Source organism: Mya arenaria, chromosome 13, assembly GCF_026914265.1.
Source record: "Mya arenaria isolate MELC-2E11 chromosome 13, ASM2691426v1".
Lineage (NCBI taxonomy): Eukaryota > Metazoa > Mollusca > Bivalvia > Myida > Myidae > Mya > Mya arenaria.
In genome coordinates, this window is record NC_069134.1 from 5,067,016 (window position 1) to 5,079,808 (window position 12,793).

Consider the following 12,793-nt stretch of genomic DNA (forward strand, 5'->3'; position numbering starts at 1 on the left):
AAAAGATTCAAGTCAAAATCAGTAAAATTTTACATAGGGTATTCGTCTATCCAGTATATCGTCTGCTGATACAAGTATGGGGCGATTAAGTAAACAACAACACGACATCTCTTCACCGCTTGTGTTCTGACGTCACACAGTGTACCGTTTGATCTGCATTTTTTCTCACGGCGCGTGTCACTATATCAAATCATTAAATTGGAATCGTAATATGATGTAGGTACCTAACTGTCAATTTGATTAAGCAAACAAATGCAAATATGAATCCTTTATGTTCGTCGCCAATCAAGGGGCACTACTGCTAAACAAACACACATTCATTCACTGCCTCGGCTTTTCGCAGTTATGATATTGAAGCCATTTATTTTCATGGTGTTATTTGCGGTTTATTGATCACAAAATGGTCAATCTTTTGATTTTAATTGGGTCGACCATTCAAAAAGGTTAAGATAGGCAAACTTATGCAGAGTTTACACACGACAATACATTTGATTGGCTTATTTTATATTACGAAATTAAAAACATAAAAGTAATTCTTTTATAATGTTTATTGATGCCGAAGAACTTCAGTTGTTATTGATTAATTATTACAATTCCGATAAGTAACGATCTGTTCTGCAAACTTAAACGCGTAGCCATGTACTAATTTTTAACCTACCTCCAAATAGAGAGCTCACAGTTGACTGCCATTTTCTTTGAATTAAACAAAAACAGTTACCGCGAAAGTCAATAATTGTCCGTTGAGCTTGAACATTTTTACACATTCAGAGGAATTCAAGCATTTTAGATTTACTGAAAAATTGACCCGTCTTATAAGCGAGTCGAAACAAAAAGCACCAGATATCATGGGCAAAGTTAGGGGGTCGTCTTATAAGCGAATCGCCTTATAGTCGAGAAAATACGGTATGTATAAACACCAACATAAACACATACATTCTGTTTGTATAAACACCAACATAAACACATACATTCTGTTTGTATAAACACCAACATAAACACATACATTCTGTTTGTATAAACAGTCAATACTGGCGTAATACAAGTTCATATAATGCATACATGCATAATATTGGCTAAATAATCTTGGCATCATGGCTAAATAACCTTGGCAGGGCTGATTCCTTGGCTTTAAAAAAAAATCTGGTGAAATAAATCAAAACTTCAGTCTTCTTTCAATTATTCTAGCCATCGATCATTTGTAATACATTTATACATAGTTCCAAAAGGAAACTAGCTGAAAATCAAGTATAGAGGGAACTAGCACCTTTATGTTAGTGATGAATTTCACACATGAGCAATACCGAGGGAACACCAATGCTTGTGGGTTTTCTCAGTCAAACATAGGTGATTATTCTACAATTATTTAAGCCACATTTACTTTCTATAAATATGTGTCGTGTCTCTTAAGTTTCATTTGATTTTGTTTTTGTTTTTGTACTGTAATTATGGCCAGGGTTTAAGATGAAACATGACAATGTTGATGAAAACAACAACACCTAGGCTATGACAATATCTGGAGTATTTATGATGGGAACACAGACAGCTAATAAAATAAAGATTAACCATTATAATTCATGACAAACAAGATGCAACGCTAATTGTGCATCACGATTAGATGCATGTGTATTAATATTTTAATATTACAATATCAATCTTATGTAGACGTCCATGTATATCATTAGCATTCTATAGCTAGAAACTTACGCATAACGGCCAACCCTGAGTAAGAACATTTGTCAAAAATATAATAACACCATCTCAAATATTCAGAAATAATGAATTTGTTTTATTGCAGTCAAATTCCTAAAGAACAAAATTCTTTTGAGTGTGGAAGTGTTTCATATCTCATTTTGTTTGATATTTGAGACTTAAAAGAATAAACAAGAATCAACAGTAAACAAGAAAACAGTATAAACGTGAGAACTGTTGAATGTGAGAACACTTGCTACCTGGCATACAAGGCAGGGTGATGGGCAAGACCTTCATACAGGTCTTTGCCTGATAACTCTTCTCTGTTCCAACATAATCCATGAATGATTTAATAATGTACAAAGGGTAATATGACATGTGTACCAACTAGTATAACCAGTTATTCTCATAACGAATGCCTTTAACAGAAATTTTAGAATATATACAACTTTGTTTCAAAGTATTTGATAAATACTAGTCATACGTGCATTGGTTTTGATAATAAAACAAAGATCTATTAAATAGAAAACAGTAAATGACAAAAACTCTATCATGAGTAATATCTTCTATTTAATGCATGATACTTGTGTATCTATAGAAAAATCCAACAATTTTGGCTCTTGTGGCCAAAATGATATTATCTGACGGTTTTACATGAAAGACAAGAACGTTTTGATACAAAATTAAAGAAATCATTCAAGTTATTTTATTCATGTTATTATTATTCTGCAGCATCTATATGTCCATAAAACAATTGAAATCAATTAAGGTGTTGCTTAATAAATGCAATGAAAGTTAACCTTTTCAATTCATTGTTCAAATAATTTTCTAAGACTTTTTCCATACAAGTCTAACTCAATAAGTAGCAGTACCAGTTAATTATCTGTGATGATATCAGTACTGTAGAAACACACATGAAGATAACAAATTCTGATGTAATGTTGCATGTTAGTAAGGCCAACTTTTACCTGCACGGTGCGTATGCTTTAGTTTTGAATAACACAATCAAATCACACAAACAATGAATTAAACAAAATCAAGTGTTCTCCAAATGCCAGATTCTAAATAGGTAAAGAAAAAGAAAAACACAGTCAAAGTTCTAGTCAAGACTTTAAAAGGATCTTTTAGTTAAAAAGCAATCCTAATTATGCATTGTTATTGAGCCAATCCCATATTGAGTGCCTTATCAAACAAATGCCCGCCCAAACTTGACCACTATCACCTACCCTGGTTGCATAGATGCCGCGATCCTCACAGGGATGTTCTGTGCGCGTCCAATGTTGACGACAATGCGAACCTCGTCTCCCTTTACGCTCTGGGCAGCAACCTTCTTTTGCTTCTTACGAGTTGGCTTCAGTGGCGTCCGCCGAGCAAATATCTTCATTATGCTTGTGCCCAGCAACCTGTTGGGGTACCGGTGATGTTGGTAAAGCACATTTCAACACCTACCAAAACTGATCAAGTTCTCATGAAACATTAACTTACAAAAACATATTTAACAAGAGCACCACTCTCAGCCACAGCTGGCATAACTCAACAAGTCAATTAGCCAGTTTGATGAGGATTGCTAATACTGATGAGCTAGAAATTCAACACTTACTATTGAAACCATGGACAATTATATCTAGAATAATCCTGGATACTTACGCTACATTAGGAACCATCTCCTCCTTGACAATATCGTCCCAGCTCTTCATGTGGGCCTGGTACCGGAATGTGCGCATCACCTGCTCGCGTATCTACAACACACCATTCCATTGAGCAACATGTCATCAGTTGAACAGAAACATTTCAAATAATCATAGGAGTTATATCAAACATGATCCTAATCATTTCTACTGTATTTTGAAGGCGGATTCGACATGCCCAGTATGAAGATGGGAGAAGGCGGTATAGGTGTAAACATGTTTACCGTAAATGTTCCAGTCAACAGTCACTAAAGGGATGTAGGTGCAAAACCAACCAGTGGTGCATTGACTTAACTGCTCTAGAAACCTCTCAAACAAATACTTATACTGCTTCCTAACAAAAAATAGATTCAAGCATTGACCATGAAGCTAAGAAACAGCTCTGTCAGAGTAAGATGACATGAGTACCTACCTTCTGCCTGAATCGTTTGACAGCAGCCCTTTGTGACTCAATGTCATCCTCCTGCAGTAGACGCTGCTCTTCACGCTTCTTGCGTTCATACTCCTGCAAACACAACATTACACCATTTCCTAGGGGAATTCAGTTTCAAATACAGTATTCAATACAAGGTTCAGTTTACACATGTCTGATTTTTAATACACTATAACTGCATGAAAGATAAGTGATGTTCTCTTTCTCAACTTTCTAGTCCACACAGTGACACAATTTCACATGTAGTACTTTATACTATTTCACATGTTATATGTATTTATATACATTCTCTAATTTGAAAATGATAAGACATTTAAATTGCACCTGGTTACAAATTAAAGTAAACCCATTACATAAATTCAATCTTACGGCAAATGCATCCTTGGGGACCTCCCGTTCCAGTGCAGGCACCATCTTGTAGTTGCGAAACTCCTGAACCTCCTCATCACGCAGCTGGATCAGTCGGAACCGTCGATTATCCATCAGCTCCTTCTCCGATACAAAGTCAAACTCGGCCATGAGCTGCTCCAGTCGGAAATACTCAGCAGGTGTTAGGTGACTCATGTCCCCACCCTTACCCTGGGAACAGACATTGAAGAGAGTTGGTAAGTTGGTTAAAAAATATCCTATTGACGAAAAAGCATAGAACATGTCAATATAAATACATTTTCTATATCCAGTATTGGAAGGGTAGACATTAACTAATATAGTTCCTCTCCCTGTATCTATATTACACACAACGTAGGCATTATCTAGAAAAAAACAACACTTTTAGGATCAAAGTAAAAGCATATAACATGCTAAGATGATTGATTGTAATTGTGAATAAAGTAATGAACAGCATCAAACAACATCTCCTTTTGCTATTCTGTCAGGATCTAGAGGTTATAGGGTAAATTTAGTTAAAGCTTGCACTGAGTTGAGCATTAGTCACCTTTAGTTGTAGAAAAAAGGGCAAATGAGAAGAAGGTACTATGTGGTATTCTGACTTCCACAACAACAGTTAAATATATTGTATGGAGTGAAGTATCAAGTTCATATTTTATAACCACAGCTCTCATGCAGACTATTTTCTTGATTTTGCGCTTAAAAATTTAGTGCAAGCAACAATATAAGAATTCTTTACCAACAATTCAGCACCATAATTTACATGTAAATACATAGTGATCATGAAGTAACATAATTATAATTATAACTTATACACCTGTTGTCAATTTACTATGGACAAAGGCATAAAAAAATAAATGTTCTCAATTCTGATAGATATATATGAATACTTCCACAGCTATTGGCCACATCAAACTTCCATATAAAGTTTTACAGATATTTGTTGATGCATGTCTATTAACAAAATCATTTAATATAATTAAATGACACATGCTTCTTCATATATATAAATGCTGAAATTGAGGAAGCAGGAAGTATATGCTATACAGTCCAGGGCTTCTAAAAACCGGCAATTTGCAGGTCTGGACCGATTTTGACCAAGCCAGACCAATTTCATTTTCAAAAAGTGTAAAAAAATTCCTTTTTATAATTTCGGTCCAAAACGACTAAGTCAGTAAAAGTTGTAGAAATTGTAATACACAATCATTCATGGGTCATTCACACATTCAAAACTACCCCCAATAGGTCATAAAAGTGTCTTAGTTACCATGAGACCGATGCGACCAGCTGTTTTTTTCCGCTACGCTGATCACTCTATAGCCTATCTGTTAATTAGCAGAAGCTTGCAATCGGTCCAATCACGTGTTTTGGTATAGTGGCAGAAGACACAATTAAACAAACTATGTGTTAATTATGTGCTTGCAGCTATCCTGATTAAGTGTTAAAATCAGTCCATATTTTCACATGGCAATATGCTATGACGTCGTCGACCATTACACGATATATCCGTTTGTTGATTACCAAACAGTTAAATTTAAATTGTAATAAAGAACCATTGCTGGTTAAAAACGTTTTTTAAGATAAATGCATTAATTTTGTCATTATTAATCCGTGAAAGCATTAAAAATTTGAATTAATTAACCTAGTAATATATAGGATATCAACAGCTACACGCTTGATTAACTACATTATATAGTCTGAAAGCTGAGTGCGCCGCTTACGTCATATTAATTCGCAGTAATGAAAAAAAAATTGTCGATATCACACTTATAGCTTGTTGCCCTGATTATAAATCTAGATATATATTATTTTTCAAGATTATCAGTTGAATGTTGACCCACTGTAGAAGCATTAAGCAAATAAATCATAATACTGTTTCACTTTTTGTCGTCTAACCGCTTCCTGACAGCCACAGTTATTGAGTTAATTACGATCGCAGTCGTTCTTGTTAGTGGGGGGGGGGGGGGGGGGGGGGACGATTTTTTTTTTCTTTGGGGTGGGGGGGGTGGGGGGGATGGGGGTTGTCGCCGTGTCCGGAACGATTGAGGTTCCAAAATTTAAGAAGCCTTGATACAGTCACAGTGGTAATAGCGCTTGAACTATTCATAACAGTTCTGATAAAAACACATGGGATGGGTTTTGAACTTTGATATCAATTGTTCAATTGGCCTGCCAACATGTTTACAGCCAACAGGTGTATATAACTAGTGTAAAAACATTCAAATTGACATCATAAGTGATCAGCCTTGTGACACTTTCACATTTTAATGTAACAAAATTGATTTTTTTTTTAAATAAAATATAATAAATACCATATAAGAGATAGATAGAATATCCCATTTAGAGGTCACTCATGTATATGGCAGATTTCACAAAAAAGGCAATTATTTGGCCCATTTGCTTTCATTTATTGTTATTGCATGTCAACGTCATATATACAGCAATTGCCTTTCCCAACCCAATAAGAACACCTAATAGAAGTGATTTGTATTAAAATAATGAAAATATTGTGTTAAATAAGGTAAAAAAATGTAAAAATATGCCGATATTTAGGACAAAAAAGACAGAAAATCTTCCCGGTACCAATATACCACTTTTTTGAGGATGCTTTTCAGTAACATCTGGTAAGTATTTTATTCTTGTCTGTTGAATAATGTTTGCAAGAAATGTTAATTAAAACAATAATATATCTAAAATGATTGCATTTCGTTCGAAATATACTTAAATTTTCGGTAATTGCGCATGGTGATAACGTTACGGTAATCTGTCCTCGAATTGTTGTGTAACATTAGCAGACATGATCCACTGCTAACTGTTTTAAGCCTAAACACACCTTTATTAAATCACTGAAAACAAAGACTACGTGTCGGATAAAAACAGTATTGCATGTAACAAGAAATTGGTCATTCCCGATCATAAAGTTTTTTAGGTCTAAAAATGTGTTAATGTTACTCAAAATCGATTCTGTCCCATTTTAGCATGACGATAGCACCTTTTCTATTCGTGAATAATTTACACCGACTGAGGGTTAACATCCGGGTAGCGATTACTTTTATATTGGACTGGTTCACAGTTGACATTGAAATGATAAAAATAGTGGTGAATACCGTTGATAAAAACTTAATCCAAGTTTGGCTCATTCTGTCCTTCGATGTAACATTAACATTATGTCACGCTAGCATTAAGACAAGCGCTTAATAAAGCAAGAAAATCGTTGAAATTTGATGACTTTCCCAGAGTCAATTATTCGAACATAACAATGTCGTCTGTAAACTATCGTTTGTAAGTATTCATTCATTAGGTATTTAGTTTATATTGAATTCATACCGCTTTTGTGTTTGATATCGTTATTTATTGGACAGAATTAAGAATTTTTGTGATTATCAATTGACCGTGTTTATCAATCATTTATATAGTTTGTTTTATACTGTATCAAGCTCAAACAGTCTGTGGTAGGTCTGTATTTTAATTTGTTGTGAAACATTCTGTCCAACTGCTAATGTGACATACTGCTAATGTTACTCATTCTGTTTTGTGGTAACACTAGCACATACTGCAATTAGCAATTTATAATATATATGTTTAATATCAAAGGTAATGATAATTGCACCATACTAGAGACATTTATATTACCACAACAAAACATTTATGTTTATAGCTTATCTGATCTGATATAAAAAGAAAACCTATGTTTGCAGAAAGCATTTTCTGTCTTGTTGTCCAATTAGGGTTTGTTTCAATAAATTTATTTGAGAAAAACGAAACAATCTTTATTTTTTGTCTGTACAATCTGTTTTATAGATAAATGAACCATTTAGTGCAAGACAAAATACTTCTTTGGATCAAAATATTAAAAAAAAAAACAAGTTTTTACCGGCAATATTGTAACACTAGCACAAATGGTATGGTGATACAAAATTCTTTTTTTTATAAAAATGCATGAATAAATCATTGCAAATGTTCTAAAATATGATAGATAAGAAATTGCTGTAAAAGATTATGTTGAAATCACAAATCTGCAATAAATTTTAAAAATCAATATTCGCCGGGAACTTTTTGGTCACCAAAACGTGAAATCTGCCATATGCAATATGTTTTACGCATTCATTAATTTGTTAAAACTTGGGCTTGTTTATATCAAGAGAACTTGTAATCAATATTGAATGACTACTCATGATATACTTTTTTAAGTTGTATTAAATGAATAAAAGAAGATTCTCTTGTCTTTGGTATTCAACTACTTCATTCAAAATAAGCTAGCATTATACCACAACTGAATCAAAGCAAAACAGTGCATGTAGCACAGTGTACTGTGAATTTCAGGTGAAACAAACATGTTTATCTCATGTGCTCAAAACACACAATGTGACTAAAACAGATGAGGTGTCACATACTGGTAGACCATAAAATAAATTGTGTTGCTGTTCATTTTATGAAACTATTTTGTCTTATACAAAACAATACTTCGTTACTATTTTTGTTCAAATTATCTGAATAAATCTGCTTAAATATGCATTAAATTTTCTGGTAATCATAATTTTTCCAGACACAAAGTTTCATCAGCTATTGTTCAACATATCAGTGGGTGCTATTGACATTGGGATAAGAGGAGAACCAAGAACATACCAGACGATGTGCAACTCTTTCATTTTTCTATAACATGCATTAACAATGAGTCAACAAAAACAGAAACAAATATTTTCACAGGTATAACAGCGAGACAGCAACCCTCAACATATCAGTAAAAATACTGGAGGTAAGATAAATATGGGTACACAAGCAAATATATAGGAAGACACAATCAATTGCATAAAAATAGAGGATGCAAGATATATGCATGCAATCTTAAAGGGAGAGAAATGTGTACATAGTTTACTAAGCAATACTGCAAATATGCCACACAACAAACAGACATATCATACATGTATGAAGTTTGTTTTAAATAACTCATGCTGAACAATTTCCAGAACAACCCCCGTAAGAATCTACTGTACATACCCTGAGCATGTACACAATGTCTGCGTTACTGGGGTCGTTGGGATCTAGTCTGGAGGTGGCAAACCAGTCTGCCAGCTTCTTGATGTCCATCACCCCGGCTGCCCCGATCGCTGCCAGAGGATCCAATCTCTTCATATGCCTGACAGGGAAGATAATAAATGGTATTCTCAACAAAAACAAGTTATAATATTTCTTTTTGGCTGAATAGACTATCACACACAAGATATCCTTGATTTGTTCTAATTCCCACATGGCATATACAAGTCTAAATTGTATTTATCATAATAATGATTTCATATAAAGTTAGGGCTATTCCAGTAAAACATATGTCCCACCCCAGGAAGGCACTTTCAAAATGGACCATCCCCCTTCAGAAGTTTATTTGATGAGAAAAGAACCCCCTTTAGAATATTTTTTGAGCAAATTCGGACCCCCTTGAGAAGTTTATTTTTTTATACGTCTATATGCAAAGATTATTTGCAATTACTCTTTTGTAACTCTTTGATCAGGTGAGCTATATAGGACCTTATAGCTCACCCTAGTTTCTAAGCCAATCATCACCCAGAGATTTTCAAATCTTTGCTCGAATAGGTTTCATATAAGATCACATCTGCATCCAATAAGTTAATTATTATAACTAGGTCAACAGACATGGCGTGCGCCAAATGAACTTCGAGCAGCCAATGGGCACGCTGTATACGGCCTTGTTCGATGATTGGCTTAGAAACTAGGGTGAACTATAAGTCAGTTACAGCTCATGTAATGGAAAATAACAAAACTTATTGCTGGGCTTCGCTTGTAATAAATTTTGTTATTTTCCATTAATAAATTTGGTTATTTTCCATTATATGGACTATAACCTACACACCACGGTTCTCTTGTTTCTTCATATGTTGCTATAAGTGCATATTAAGCCACATGAGGCTGAAACTTTCACCCATGTAATTATATACAACCTTAAAATAACTTGTGGTCGAAATGTTAAGGGGACGAAACATTCGGATTTATAACATTTACGCAATACGTACAAATTATGATTTCTAATAAAATTCTAGACAACTGTTGTCAATTTCAGGGGTCGACACTAACCATTTTTCCAAGGGATCCCGAAGGGACACCAACATTTGAAATCATGTGTCCCTTCCTGAAATTAGGAGTCCCTTCCACTTTTTACATTTTTTCATTGTTGAGCCTGTTTTAATATTAAATTCAACATCCTTTTACTTTTCAATTTGTAATGCAAGTATAAACCACCATAATTATTATACATGTTTTCAGCAGCATGTAATGACAGGTTAGTAGCACTGAATGGCAGTGAGGTATATTTTGGTCTCTAAGTTGGTAGATTGGGTTCAAAAGCGGGAGAATGTCTAAGTCCCTTTTGTTTTCAGTCAAAAACAGAGATGGATACAATGTAAACAAAAACTTGATGTTGTTACTATTTTTAGATTTTTGGAAAATACGCATAAAATACATCATGGTTCAGGGTCTTGTCAAATGTCGGTGCTTTTCATTAAGAAACTGTAGGAATATTACATCTGGCTTGTGAAAACTCCAATCAATATTTAGTAGAGCTGTTGATAAATCAATCAGACTGCCCAACAGTCGTAGTGCATACTGGAAGAGCAGACGACCAAAAATTGTGTATACATGTTAATTTTCGCGCCAAAAAGTCATAAAATTTTATAAATTTATTGAATTAATGAATAAAACCCTGCAAATTTTATTTCTATTATTTTTTTATCAAGGCATAAAATATATGTCTTTAAAATTAACAAAGAATATTGATAAGTTGAATGCCAATTAACAAAGAATGCTGAATGTAGGATGCAGTTCTTTTGTGTCGTAAATGTTACTGTAAATACTCAAAGGTCGCATCATATTATATAAAAGGTATCATCAGAGTTGGCATCTTTTTGGGCGGTTCTGACACATAAGCAAAACAATTCCACAGAAGTATTTTACCGATAATAAATCTCTGTCAGCTCTGACCTTGTTTAAAATGTAAACAACAAAACGGAAGCGTTAACCTGCATGCGCCTGTGAAATGACCTGTTTATTTATAGATTCATGACGTAACTTTAGTCAAATAGTCAGCTATACTTTCGCTTTGATGAGTCCGATAATGATAATTAATAATATTGTTTTGACATGTGCTGTCAAGAAATTTAGGGAGCCCGAATTTAGGTAATAAATTAATTAAATGCTACTTATTTATTGATATTTAGCGTTTATCAGTCAGAAATTTAAAGTGTCCCGACGGAATACCGGACTTCGAAGTTCAGGTGTCCCTCCTGAAAAACTGGTGTCCTCGGGATCCCGGGACCCCGTTAGTGTCGAACACTGCAATTTGGTATACTTACCACGAAACGTATCCACACATGCGGCGCAACTATTGGTTTCTAGCCAATTTTGTAGGTTGGTCTTCGACCACGACTTTACAAATTCTGGCGCCTCCGCCATCTTGTTGTCAAGGGACGCAACTTCTTCTGATTTCCGGTACTGCGGAACCGACTCGTAATATCGCGAAAATTTGTATCCAAACCAATTCTGTACACGACGTTCGGTAAAATATGTTATATGGATAAAAAAAACCCCGGTATTTCACCATCGGGCAGTGAATATAAATGAGCAGATACGGTCAGAAGCAAAAAAGAAAATGACGCCCCCCTATAGAAGCGAAATTGGACTTATCACCACCCCCTACAGTAGCAAATTAAGAAAAAGACCTACCCCCTACAGAATTTCTTTATTTTGCCGTCCTGGGGTGGGACATATGTTTAACTGGAATAGCCCTTAGTAAGACTTTCACTTTTCCATGAAAGTTTGCTCAAGAACAGTAATTCTTGGCCACAATAAAATTAAGTACAAATAGCTGCAAAATTGTATAACTATTACTATTTATTCCTTATTTCTTTAATAAAGCTTTGTACATATAATTTTGCCAGATATACTCACTGGAACATGGAGCTCTGGTGTGTGGAGGCTGATGGTGGCACAAGGGCATGGCCATGCTCATCCACAGCCCATGACACGCTGAACGTCACCATCCCCGTTGTCATAAGGATCACTATATCTTCACTTGCTATGCCGTACGTGAATGGCAGACCTGGGCAACACATGGCAACATGAGAGAAGTCAAGTCATTATGAAAACAGCCCAACTATTTATTAAAAAATCCCCAATAAGATAACAAATTGTTGAGAACGACATCTGTAACTATGCTTCAAATCTAAGCACATCACCATAGTACATAGTTAAAGACAAAATTACAACAAGTGTATTTGTTTTGGAAGTGACTATATATAGCCACATATTTTTCCCAGTGGAATGGATTTTATTTGTACACAACATGTCTTATAAGTAATGTACCACTGCCAACAGCTGCATGTCCGTGGCTCACTCTATGATCGCTGGAAAACTCCAACTCCTCCAGCTGTACGGAGGCTGTCGTGACACTCGTGTCCGGGATAGGGGCACATAACTCTGCCATCAAGTCAGACCCCAGGCCAAAACTCTCATACACCTGAATACAAATAAATACAATGTATATAGTCAATCAAAGTTAAACCATATTTCAATACTTACTGCTCGTTTT

At 34.8% G+C, this 12,793-nt stretch overlaps 1 protein-coding gene across 5 annotated transcripts in view; it reads right to left on the bottom strand.

Moving 5' to 3' along the window:
- The window catches only part of LOC128213561 (coiled-coil and C2 domain-containing protein 2A-like), a 39,392-nt gene that overhangs the window by 12,498 nt on the left and 14,101 nt on the right, over positions 1 to 12,793 (bottom strand). For all 5 annotated transcript variants that reach the window (XM_052919407.1, XM_052919409.1, XM_052919408.1 and 2 more), the window contains 7 exons: positions 12,568 to 12,721; positions 12,154 to 12,304; positions 9,196 to 9,334; positions 4,180 to 4,389; positions 3,790 to 3,882; positions 3,337 to 3,428; positions 2,916 to 3,092 (listed from right to left, as the gene is read on the bottom strand). In XM_052919407.1, the coding sequence (XP_052775367.1) occupies positions 2,916 to 3,092; positions 3,337 to 3,428; positions 3,790 to 3,882; positions 4,180 to 4,389; positions 9,196 to 9,334; positions 12,154 to 12,304; positions 12,568 to 12,721 (1,016 nt within the window). The remainder of the gene's footprint in view (positions 1 to 2,915; positions 3,093 to 3,336; positions 3,429 to 3,789; positions 3,883 to 4,179; positions 4,390 to 9,195; positions 9,335 to 12,153; positions 12,305 to 12,567; positions 12,722 to 12,793) is intronic.